The sequence below is a fragment of the Capra hircus genome, chromosome 15 (assembly GCF_001704415.2).
Source record: "Capra hircus breed San Clemente chromosome 15, ASM170441v1, whole genome shotgun sequence".
Lineage (NCBI taxonomy): Eukaryota > Metazoa > Chordata > Mammalia > Artiodactyla > Bovidae > Capra > Capra hircus.
Genome location: NC_030822.1, coordinates 60,150,105 through 60,163,072, shown reverse-complemented (window position 1 = coordinate 60,163,072; position 12,968 = coordinate 60,150,105). Strand labels below are relative to the sequence as shown.

Sequence of the window (12,968 nt, the reverse complement as noted above, 5' to 3'; positions counted from 1 at the left end):
CTTAATCTGAAACTCCAATACTTTGGCAAACTCATGTGAAGAGTTGACTTATTGTAAAAGACCCTGATGCTGGGAGGGACTGGGGGCAGGAGGAGAAAGGGACGACAGAGGATGAGATGGTTGGATGGCATCACCGACTTGATGGACATGAGTTTGAGTAAACTCCAGGAGTTGGTGATGGACAGGGAGGCCTGGCGTGATGCGATTCATGAGGTCACAAAGAGTTGGACGCGACTGAGCGACTGAACTGAACTGAACTGATACCTGCAATGGAAGTGAATGTAAGTGAGAGTTGCTCAGTCGTGTCTGACTCTTTGCAACTTCACAGACTATTACAGCCCATGGAATTCTCCAGGCCAGAACACTGGGGTGGGTAGCCTTTCCCTTCTCCAGGGGATCTTCCCAACCCAGGAATCGAACCCAGGTCTCCCACATTGCAGGTGGATTCTTCACCAGCTGAGCCACAAGAGAAGCCCAAGAATACTAGAGTGAGTAGCCTATACCTTCTCCAGTGGATCTTCCCAACCCAGGAATCGAACCGGGGTCTCTTGCACTGCAGGCGATTCTTTATCAACTGAGCTATCAGGGAAGCCCTAAACCTGCAATGAGTTCCTAAAAATATTACAGAAAACAAGATAACATCCATAACAGTAATAAAAAGTATAAAGAATCTGGCATTATCCTAATCAAAGAATGGGTAAGCTTGACATGGATAATTTTTTTTGATACATTCTTTAAATTGTATTAAAAGACTATAGAAAAACGAGGTCCAGTGGTTTAGAATCCACCTTCCAATGCAGCAGATTAGGACTCAATCCCTGGTAGAGGAACTAAGATTCACATGCCATGGGGCAACTAACCCAAGCACTGCAACTACTGAGCCCATGAGCTCTGGAACCACTTGTCACAACTAGAGAGAAGCCTGTGCACAGCAATGAAAGATCCCACATGCCACAACTAAGACCCAATGTAGCCAAATAAATCAGTCAATTAAATAACTTTTTAAAAGACACAGAAAAGCTGACTAAATGATAAGCACATCATTTATATATAATAGGGATGGAATGATGTAACACTGTAAAAATACTGTCATGCATGCATGCTTAGTCACTCAGTCGTGTCCGACTCTCCGGGACTTCATGGACTGTAGCCCGCCAGCCTCCTCCGTCCATGGGGTTCTCCAGGCACGAATACTGGAGTGGGTTGCCATTCCTTCTCCAGGGGATCTTCCCAACCCTAGGATTGAACTTGGGTCTCCTGCATTGCCGGCCTATTCTTTATCATCTTAGCCACCAGGGAAACCCTCACATATAAGGCTTTACTCCATTCAGTTTTTTTTTTTTTTTTAATATATAAATTGTTGAAAGATCCAGCTTCATTTTTGGCTATATAGTGAAGTAGATTTTCCAGAACCATCTGCTAATTCTTCCTTTTCTTTCTGATTTGTAACATTATTCCCAATGTTGAGAATAATGTTACAAATGTTACTCTCTTGCAGAAAGTCAAGACACCACTGAATGATTAAACATGCATGCTTATATGTGAAAGACAACATTACAAAGTTACTATGAAAAAATACATAAGAATATCTTTATGATCTATGGTGAAGGATTTATTTTAGAAAGACCCAAAATCTACCAACCATAAGTCAAAAACTAATTGGTTTGACTCTATCAGAACTAAAGAAAGGACTACAAAGTTAGTAAACAGCTGACAGTCTAGGAGAAAGGATTTCCAGTGCCTAAAACCTACAAGGGGTTACTATTGAGAACTTCTACAATCACAAGAGAAAATCAGAAAATTCAATTGAAAAACAGGCAAACGGGCTTCCCTTGTGGCTCAGTGGTAAAGAATCCACCTGCCAAAGAAAGAGACACGGGTTCAATTCTCGATCCAGGAGGATTCCACGTGCCACGGAGCAGCTCAGCCTCAGTGCCACAACTACTGAGCCTGGGCTGTAGAGCCGGGAGCCGCAGCTACTGAGGCCCCCTAGAGCCTGTGCGCGGCCACAAGAGAAGCCACTGCACTGAGAAGCCTGTGCGCTGCCACTACAGAGCCCTGCTCTCTGCAACTACAAAAAAGCCCGCACAGCAATGAAGACCCACCACCACCGAAAACAAATAAACAAGGAAGTAAAAGAAAAACAGGAAAAGGATGTAAACAGGTAATTCACAGGAAAACCAATCTGAATGACTGGTAAATATACGAAGAAATTCTCCATCTTACTGTTTGTCAGAACAATGCAATTAAAATGAGGAGCATCTGTCTATGGACACCAAGGGGGAAGGGGGTGAGGGGCAGATGAGTTGGGAGAAAGGGATTGACACATACATACTATTATGTATCAAACAGGTAACTAATGAGAATCTACTATATAGCACAAGGAAGTCAGTGCTCTGTAGTGAGCTAAATGGGAAGGAAATCTTAAAAAGAGGGGACACATGTATACATATAGGTGATTCAGGGCTTCCCAAGTGGTGCGAGTGGTAAAGAATCTACCTGCCAATGCAGGAGGCATAAGAGAAGCCAGTTCGATCCGTGGGTCAGGAAGATTCCCTGGAGTAGCGCATGGCAATTCACTGCAGTATTGGTGCCTGGAGAATCCCCATGGATAGAGAACCTGGAGGGCTACAGTCTACAGGGTGGCAAAGAGTTGGACACAACTAAAGCAACTTAGTATGCACACACGCATAGCTGATTCACTTTGTTGTATACAGAAACTAACAACACCGTAAAACAACTATACGTCAATAAAAGTTAATTTTAAAAAATGAGAAATATCTCACATACTTAGAGAGTCAGAAATATCAAGTGCTCAGGAGATGTTAGGAAGCTGAAACTCCAAACACTGTTGCAGGGAGTCTAAAGCTGAATATCCGTTCTGGAGAGCAATATGGCACTGCTCCATGAAATTATGTAGTCCATGGATACATGCACGGGATCCCATTCCGGAGTGTACGGTTCAGAAAAATTCACACTCCAACCCATAAGGAGACAAAACAAAGCTGTCCTTTTTGAGAGTGGTAAGAAATTGTAAAGGTAACTGTCACTAAGAGTACCAATTATTACCATATTTTCTTGTGGATCACAACAATCTCTGAAAAATTCTTCGAGATGAGACTATGAGACCACCTGACCTGCCTCCTGAGAAACCTGTATGCAGGTTAAGAATCAACAGTTAGAACTGGACATGGAACAACAGACTGGTTCCAAATTGGAAAAGGAGTACATCAAGCCTGTATATTGTCACCCTGCTTATTTAACTTATATGCAGAGTATATCATGAGAAATGTTGGACTGGATAAAGCACAAGCTGGAATCAAGATTGCTGGGAGAAATATCAATAACCTCAGATATGCAGATGACACCACCCTTATGGCAGAATGGGAAGAAGAACTAAAGAGCCTCTTGATAAAAGTGAAAGAGGAGAGTGAAAAATTTGGCTTAAAACTCAACATTCAGAAAACGAAGATCATGGCATCTGGCCCCATCACTTCATGGGAAATAGATGGGGAAACAATAGAAACAGTGACAGACTTTATTTTGGGGGGCTCAAAAATCACTGCAGATGGTGACTGTACCCATAACATTAAAAGACACTTGCTCCTTGGAAGAAAAGTTATGATCAACCTAGACAGCTTATTAAAAAGCAGAGACATTACTTTGTCAACAAAGGTCCATCTAGTCAAAGCTATGGTTTTTCCAGTAGTCATGTATGAATGTGAGAGTTGGACTATAAAGAAAGCTGAGCACCGAAGAATTGATGCTTTTGAACTGTGGTGTTGAAGAAGACTCTTAAGAGTCACGCGCAAAGCAAGGAGATCCAACCAGTCCATTCTAAAGGAAATCAGTCCTGAATATTCATTGTAAGGACTGATGCTGAAGCTGAAACTCCAATACTTTGGCCACCTGATGCAAAGAGCTGACTCATTTGAAAAGACCCTGATGCTGGAAAAGATCAAAGGCGGCAGAAGGGGATGACAGAGGATGAGATGGTTGGATGGCATCACCGACTCAATGGACATGAGTTTGAGAAAACTCCAGAAGTTGGTGATAGACAGGGAGGGATGGCATGCTGCAGTACATGGAATTGCAAAGAGTCAGACACGACTGAGCTACTGAACTAAACTGTCTTTCAGCAACAATCTACCCTTTACTACTCTGAATGATGATGCTGCAGTTGGGACTCTAGAAGCTACAATTTGAAGTAACAGTGGAAATCCAGGTGGAAATGGAAATTTTAAGCTCTGCATATTGTTATTTCTCTCTGGGGCTTCCCAGGTGGCTCTGCAGGTAAAGAATCTGCCTGCAGTGCAGGAGAGCAAGAGACGTGGGTTTGATCCCCTGGCTGTGAAGATCCCCTGGAGGAGGGCATGGTAACCCACTCCAGTAGTCTTGCCTGGAGAATCCCATGGACAGAGGAGCTTGGTGGGCTACAGTCCATAGGGTTGCAAAGAATCGGACACAACTGAAGTGACTGAGGATGCATGCACACGTGTATTGTTATTTTGCTACTAAGTCTCTCTTCCTGTATATCTTTCCTTTGACAAATAAGTTCAAAAAAAATCAGAAATTTGATACTAGTTAGGGACAAAGGGATAGAGTTCTATCACTCTCTACGGGTGCTACCTTTCTGATTATTCTAAAAAGGAAATGCAATCATGTCTCTCCTCTGTCAAAAACTTTTGATGGTTTCATAATACATTTGGAAAAAAAAGAAAGTCTAATTGCCTAAAGCCTGGCCTCTTCCTCTCGGTCTCATCTAATCCACTCCACCACTCACGCTCTCCTCCAAGCCTGAGACCTATTGGCTAGGGACACTGGACCTGAGGAACAACATGGTGGTAAGTTCCCTGGGTTTTCCTCTGGTCTTCTATGTTCCAGACTTGGAACTAAAGAAGTTGGAAACTAGAAAGGCCAATGTACACAGACGTAAAAAACAACAACCAAGGCCTGCTCTATCTAGCCATAAGACCAAGAAAGGGGTAGCCTAGCAAGAAAGAAAACTTTTAGACAATAACCACTCTAATCCAGCCAAGCACCTCAGAAAAAAATGTGGCTCCACTTCCACCATCAAAGGTCAGGTGGGAGACAAGGACTCCCTGACAGTGCTAAGGAGTTCCCTCTCCCAGCACAGTGTCAGTGGAGACCACTTGGAGATCTTGGACTCTGCTTCCCCCAAATCTAGCAGTAATGATGCATATCCACCCTGACCAGTAGTGTGGTATCTGTGGAGGACTACTGGGGAACGCAGACCTCAAGCCCCTAGTGGCAGTAACAGGTGGAGAACCCTCTCCTTTTTCTTACTGTAGCAGTATCAAAAGAAGCCAGCTCAAACAGAGGCTTAAATAAGAAGCAGAATAGTACAGAGGAAGCTTGCGGGGCCCATGAATAAGATCCAGAGTCTCATACTGTAATACCCAAAATGTCCAAGTTTCAACTAAATATTGTTTGTCAAACAGGAAAATCTCAACCTGAAAGGAAAAAGTCAATTGATAGATACCTAAAACAAGATGAGATATTAGAATTATCTGACAAAGTTTTAGAAGAGCCATTGTAAAAATACTTCAACAAGCAATTAAAAACACACTGGGAACAAATGAAAAAATAGTCTCAGTAAATAAGCAGAAAATAAAAAGAAAAATCAAACTGAAATTTTAGAACTGATAAAATACAATAATCAAAATAAAAGCTCAATGGATAGACTCAACAGCAGAATGGAGGGGACAGAAAAAAGTCTTGGTGAACTGGAAAACCTAAGATAGAAACTGTTCAATCTGAACACAGAGAAAACAGACTGCAAAAAAAGAAAATGAAGAGAGCTTCAGGGACCCATGAGACTATAATAAAAGATCTAACATCCACATCATTGGAGTCTCAGGAGAGGAAAAAATGGCAGGATTGAAAAACTACTAAAAAAAATAATAGTAACAGTCAAAATCTTCCCAAATTTGCAAAACACATAAGCCTAAAAATTGAAGAAATTGAATAAACTCCAAACAGGATAAACCCAAAGAAATCCACACTAAAGACACATCACAGTCAAATTTCTGAAAGGTAATCAGGTTAGATCTCGGTTAACTCCTAATTATCCTTCAGTATTTTATTTACATTAAGCTCTCCTAATACGCTAACCTATTGCACATTGTACTTTTCCTCCAAGACACACTGCATTTATAATTACTTGTTCCATGTTCGTCTTCCTCACTGGATTTCATGAGGGAGGGATTTGATCACTGTTAAACTCACAGCACTTAACAAAGCATCTACCAAATACAAGTTGCTCCATTAATATTTGTTGAATAATGAATAAATAAATGATTCTTCTTCCAAACAAGTCCTGTCTTAACGACCAATACATTTTGTCTTTTTCACAAAACTGTTCCAGAGACTCACCCACCTCTTCATCAGCTGTGATTGCTTCCAAGTTGGCCTGCTCTTACCTTATTCGTTTGTAAAATTCTTGCATGAAATGCAGCTGGCCAGGCATGAAGCAACAGGTAAGCATACGAGCGAATGGCATAAGCTGGAGAATATTCCCAAGTCTGAAACCCCTTCCCATAGATGAGGTAGTGTGTCTGAAAATACAAAATGAATGGATTCAGGGTTATACTGGCCAAAACTTCTTATTAAGAGGATGCAGGTAAAGTTTCTAAGCAAAAATATTAACTAGACAAAGGTACATAAAAATGCTGAAATTGTCAACAAGATTTGCAACTAATGGATGGATAAGAATCAAAATGACCCAATCCTGATATATTAAGATATTATAAATCTTGTAAGACTATCATTTGGCCAACATTGAAAGCTCAGATTTTATCCTCAACTTATTTTTTTAAAAATATACTCTTTAGACAAAACAGGAAAGCTCAACATCCTATATTTTCCTAACTACCTACACTAAGCATTTCTTTTTTATGCAAACTGTGATCAGAAAATTCCACCTCTGAATTTCCTATAAGAGTGTCCAACAGACTTATAAATGTATAAATCAAGAAACAGCAATATAAGCATAGTATGCAGTAACATTGTTTATTTTAGTAAACATCAGTAGAAAAAAAGCCAAAAAATTTAAAGAAAGTCGTTGCCTCTGGGGACAGGTGTTTGTACACAAGATGTAGAAAATAGAGTTACAGCTTTTCCTTTGCACTTAATATTTTTAAACTACCTCAAAGCATTACTTTGATTTTTAAAATGTTTTAAGAAAATTACAGATTACACTGTTTTGTGTAACTGCCAAATTCCTATATCCTTCAATAGTAGGTAAATCATCAGCTTAGAATACAGAAGTGAAAATAAAGTCATTTTACTAGTAGTCAGGAGGATGAGATGGTTGGATGACATCACCGACTCCACTGGACATGGGTTTGGGTGAACTCCAGGAGTTGGTGATGGACAGGGAGGCCTGGCGTGCTGCGGTTCATGGGGTTGCTAAGAGTTGGACACCACTGAGCGACTGAACTGAACTGAACACTTGTATATCATTTGTATCTTGATTAATAACAAGGACCCAAGCAGTGAAATTGAGAACAAAAAGAGAAAACTAAAGAAATCACCTACTGGTTCCCAGTAGTTGAATGTTTCATCACAGTCGGAGATGTTGCTCAGGAGGGCAGCACATAATCTTGCTGAGAGCAAACACTTGAAGGCAGTAGATCCTTCAGGTGCCCAGACTTGTCCGGCTTTGTTCCCAGATAACCTGCTCAGAAACACAAGTATGTGATAGGAAGGACATGCTAACTAGAAGTACTAAAACTAGACAGAAGGACAACACGGCAAGAGACACCAAAGCACTTGAGTTAGTCACCTGAAAGGGTGAACCGTTAATTGTTCTGCGTAGAGTAAGTGAAAAACGAATTAAGACCTTAGTCAACGTTAGTCATTACGTCCACTTCTTGTTTGGCATCTGTGACACTCTGCTTATCCCAAACCAACAAATCGTTCACTTGAAGGCCACAAGCTTTCGTTCGTTTTTTTTTTTTTTTTCTTTTCTTTTCCTGCTGCTGCTCCTGCTAAGTCGCTTCAGTCGTGTCCAACTCTGAGCGAACCTATGGACAGCAGCCCACCAGGCTCCCCTGTCCACGGGATTCTCCAGGCAAGAATACAGGAGTGGGTTGCCATTTCCTTCTCCCCTTTCTTTTCCTAACAAGGTCATTACTTTCCATGGCTTTTATTCATTTCCCGGTCTGTTCAAATGCCCAGAGGCTACTGTGTGCAAAGGACATCACCGTGTCCTCCAATTCCATTCGCTGACAGCTTCCTGGCGCAGTCTTAACCTGTAGCCCCCCAGTTTGGAGAGAGAGGAGGCTACTGGTGCTGAGAGTGCTGGGCCCCACACAGAAGAGTCAAGGGCCGAGACCCTGGGGGGACTGAAGCTGTGAGAGGCAGCCATACAAGGTGCTCTTTGCTCTCTCCAACTAATCCTAGTCCTGGGGCGGAAGCCTCACAGACCTGCACTCCAGGTTCCTCCACTAGCAGCACGGGCCCGAGCTGGTGTGTGTGTGTGTGTGTGTGTAGGGGGGGGGGGGTCTCATCTAAGCCCTGGGGGGCGGTATCATCTAAGGCCCGTGGGGGTCTCATCTGAGCCCCAGCTTGCAGCCGGCCCGCAGAAGGCGCGGGGTGAAGCGACTGCGGACCCTTCCGCACCGCGCTGCCGAGACCCTGCCCTCGGCAGCCCCGCGCCGCCCGGCCACGCCCCCGCCGCGCCCGCACACCTACTCGGGCCGCGGCTCCGCGCTGCCCGTCTCCCGGCTGCACAGCAGCTCCCGCAGCTTGTCGGCGGCCGAGGCCGTGTCCCCGCCGCTGCCCCCGCTTCCCTTCAGGCGCTGCCGGGCCCCTCGGCTCGCCATGGCAAGCGTGGGAAAAAAAGGTAGAACTCCGCACCCTACGAAAGCGACGAGCGCGGAGACATTGCCGGGGCTGGCAACGGTGTCCGCCGAGGGACAAAAAACCTCGACATGCGCAGAAACGACTAAACTACAGCTCTCCTGGGCCAACTGGGGCAAATCCGAGTTAAGAAATGCGATGGTTATCCCTGCCACGTAACTTGTAACTCTGGGCATGCCTCCCTTCTCTCCCTAATTCTCTCTTCCTTCACTTCTTAGCATTCTTCACTCTCCTACAAATACTGGGAACGCATGTAAGAATTAAAGATTTTAAAATTTAAAAAATAAAAAAATAAACAAAATTAAAAAAAAAAAAAGAAAGGACAAATAGTGATTAAAACAACTCCACGTGGAATACATAGGCACTCAGTTAAAAATCATAGCACAGCCATCTATCAAAGAGAAAATTCTTTTAAGATCACTGACACCTTGTCCTCGGTATTTTGGCAAGTAATAGGGACAGCCTGTAGCGAATTAACTGCTTCAGAGAGACAAAGCGCTAATAGCAGAATACAGAATTAGAAGAAAAGTGAAAGGCTAAAGAAATTCTGTGCAGCAAATTCAACAAGATGTCAGTTATTGCCATTGCTACTACAACACTGACTTCCCTGGTGGCTCAGAGGTTAAAGCGTCTGATTGTAATGCGGGAGACCCAGGTTCGATCGGGAAGATCCCTTGGTGAAGGAAATGGCAACCCACTCCAGCATTCTTGCGTGGAGAATCCCATGGACGGAGAAGCCTGGTAGGCTACAGTCCACGGGGTCACAAAGAGTCGGACACGACTGAGCGACTTCACTTTCACTACAATATTATGGTAAGCATTTACTGTGCTTACCATAAAGGATGAAATCATCCTTTTAAAATTTAATACAACCACCTTATTTTACCAAAAAGGAAACTGAGGCCCAAGGTTGCATAGCTAAAGAAGTGGTAGAGCCATATTCCACTCCAGGTCTCACTACAAAGCCTGTGTTCTTCCAACCAGACCAGGAAAAAGCTCTTAATTTCATGCATTCCTCCACAGGCACCTTGATGATACCACACCGGTGACTCAGGGGTCATGCATCTGTTCCTGACACTGCCTGCTCCCCAAGTCACAGAACTCTGTCCTGCCCTGTGGAGCTCTATACCAGTAACTAAAACAAGGTTATAGAGGGACTGAGAAACTTGACAGGATCCCTAGTTAAGACTTCATACTAAAAATTTCCAAGTATTAACAATGGAGACTGATCCTATTGCTCAATTCCCACATGAAATTATTAGTTACCAAATTCAGACATTCTAATCTAACTATATCTCATACATCCACCTCTTTTTCATTTCACTCTAGTCAGGCCCCTCCCTGACTACCCAAGACTACTACAATAGCGTCTTTATAGGGATCTCCCATCTCAAACTGATCCTGTGCAACACTGTCCAATTAACTTTCTAAAATACTTCTCTGTGTCACTTCCTTAATCAAAGATTACCAGATTTTCCCTATCCCTTACAAAATAAAATACACACTTCTTATTCCAGCATTCGTGGGCTTTCATGAACTAACTCCAGGTACAATCTACTTTTCTAATCTCATCTCCCACTACTTTCCTATACAAACACTTCATGTTTCCACTAACTAGCCTGTGAAGAACCCCAGATATTTCCTTATCTATACCTCACTTTTCACTCTCATGCATTGGAGAAGGAAATGGCAACCCACTCCAGTGTTATTGCCTGGAGAATCCCAGGGACGGGGGAGCCTGGTGGGCTGCCGTCCTTGGGGTCGCACAGAGTCGGACACGACTGAAGTGACTTAGCAGTAGCATACCTCTGCTTATGTATGCTCTCTGCCTGGAATGCATGCCCTCCTTGACTAACAAACATCCCATCACATCCCTGTCCTTGTTTTAAGATCCAGCTCAACTGATTCGTCATCCAAACTAAACGTGGGTCTGCCCACCTCCACAGAAAAGTCAATGTACCAAAATTGGGCTTTGTTGAAACAAAGTATAGTGTTTATTGCAAGAAAAATGGGCAGCTCATGCTCAAAAGACCTAAACTACCCCAAGCCTTTAGGGGAGGTGTTTTAAAGGCAAGGTGAGAGAAACAGTTATGTTCATGATCAGCTCATGGACATCCTTGACTGGTTGATGATGACGTTAACAGGGTGGTATTTCAGGAGTTAGCCTCAGAAACCTCCTAGGGTCTATGTCTTGGTGATCAACACGCAATTAACTTCTTCCATCTGGTGGGGGTTTAGAATCAATAAAATGCACAAGGATATGACTCAAAATATTATCTATAGCCCTTGAGGCGAAACTAGAGGTACGTGTTTGTTTTTTTTTTTTTTTTTTTTGAAAGCTAAACTATTATTATCTCACATGACTGATTTGTTTCTGGATATTCTCAATTCTCATTTCTCACTCCATCGAATCTGCTCTTTGGTGGACGTCCCTGGCGGCCCAGTAGTGAAGACTCTGCACTTCAACTGCAAGGGGCGTGGCTTCTACCCTTGGTCTCAGGAATTAAGACCCCACCTGCTGTGCGGCCAAAACAAACAAAAAAATAAACCTTTGGAACTCAGGAAAGGCCTAGGAGGCTAACGCTTTTCTCCAAACAAGAGACGGCAGGCATGGAAGTGGTGGAGGGATCTCACCCCCAAGGACCCTGCAGGGTCGTGCTTGGTTTCATGCATGCTAAGCACTATTGGGGTTGGAAGAAAACTGTTAAGTCACATCGCCTTTCTTTGCATGCTCAGTCAATAAGTTATATCCGATTCTTTGTGACCCCATGAACTGTAGTCCACCAGGCTCCTCTGTCCTTGGGATTTCCCAGGCAAGAATGCTGGAGTGGGTTGCCACTTACTTCTCCAGGGTTATCTTCCCAACCCAGGGATCAAGCCCAAGTCTCTGTCTTCTCCTGCATTGGCAGATGGATTCTTTACCACTGAGCCACCTCTGCCCTCAATTAGCTTAGTCTATGTGGAGAGCCAAGCAATACATGTGTCCTTAAGAGATCCCTTGACTTCTACCTAAACTTACTCCCATGCCAGTTTTCCCACTCCAATTAAAGATACTTCTATTCTTCTAGTTGCTTGGATCAGAAAACTAAGGGATTCTGTTTGGTTCCTTTATTTCTCTAACTCCAAAATATTTGTGTGTGCACATATATTTATCAGTAAGTCCTTCGAATTATTTCCCAGTCCAACCGCTTTTTATCGCCCAGGTCCAGGTCACCATCATATTTTGTTCGCATTATAATAAACTAATTTCTTTCTTTCAGTTCTTGCCTTTCCACAAGGTCTTGTCCAAATACAAGAATAGATGACATTTGAAATCAATTATACTTCAGTTACAAAAAATAAAAACAGAAACTTAAAAAAAGAATAAGTAAGACAGTTATTTCCTTCACAGAGTTTACACTATAATTCTAATCAGCAGAGCCTAGGTATTAATAGGAACATACATTAATTCACATTAGGGCACCCCATTCTGCAGAGTCCTGGGCTGGGCCAATCTCCCAATGTTCTTTAGAGATACAACAGAAAGCCCCAAAATCGAGGGGAGCAAAGTTTAGTGTTAATCACCGTTGAGAGATTATTGTTGAAATCCAAGGAAAGAAAAGTAGAGTAACAGAAAGTGGCAGAAAGAACATGGGCTTTAGAGTCAGACAGACCCAAATGTGAACTCTAAATCTGACGCCTATTCAGTTCCATGGCTTGAACAGCAGTCAACCAGACAATAAACATATGATGATACCAAAAATAATATGAAGCACTTGCAACTTAACCAGGCTAATAAATGGTCTAACTTTAAAAACCACTCTCAATTGATTTAGAGATGATATAGTAGAGTTAAGGAAGAGGAATTGACATTGCATAAAATTTATTTATAAATATATTTGAGGAGACACTCAAGTTTTACTGCCTCTCCAGAATGATAGTATCTAGCGTTTAAGATTCTGTTTTGTTTGTTTCCCTGTCATTACTGCGGCTGCTGCTGCTGCTAAGTCGCTTCAGTCGTGTCCAACTCTGTGCGACCCCATAGATAGCAGCCCACCAGGCTCCCCCATCCCTGGGATTCTCCAGGCAATAACACTGGAGTG

At 42.8% G+C, this 12,968-nt stretch overlaps 1 protein-coding gene across 4 annotated transcripts in view; it reads right to left on the bottom strand.

The window, feature by feature from the left end:
* Positions 1 to 8,946, bottom strand: part of ALG9 (ALG9, alpha-1,2-mannosyltransferase) — a 109,239-nt gene extending 100,293 nt beyond the window's left edge. For 3 of the 4 annotated variants that reach the window (XM_018059794.1, XM_018059795.1, XM_018059796.1), the window contains exons 1-3: positions 8,719 to 8,946; positions 7,561 to 7,699; positions 6,444 to 6,578 (exon numbers count right to left, since the gene is read on the bottom strand). In XM_018059794.1, coding sequence (XP_017915283.1) covers positions 6,444 to 6,578; positions 7,561 to 7,699; positions 8,719 to 8,849 — 405 coding nt within the window. In that variant the 5' untranslated portion in view covers positions 8,850 to 8,946. Of the gene's footprint in view, positions 1 to 6,443; positions 6,579 to 7,560; positions 7,700 to 8,714 lie in introns of all 4 variants that reach the window. The other variant, XM_018059797.1, reaches the window with a different exon arrangement.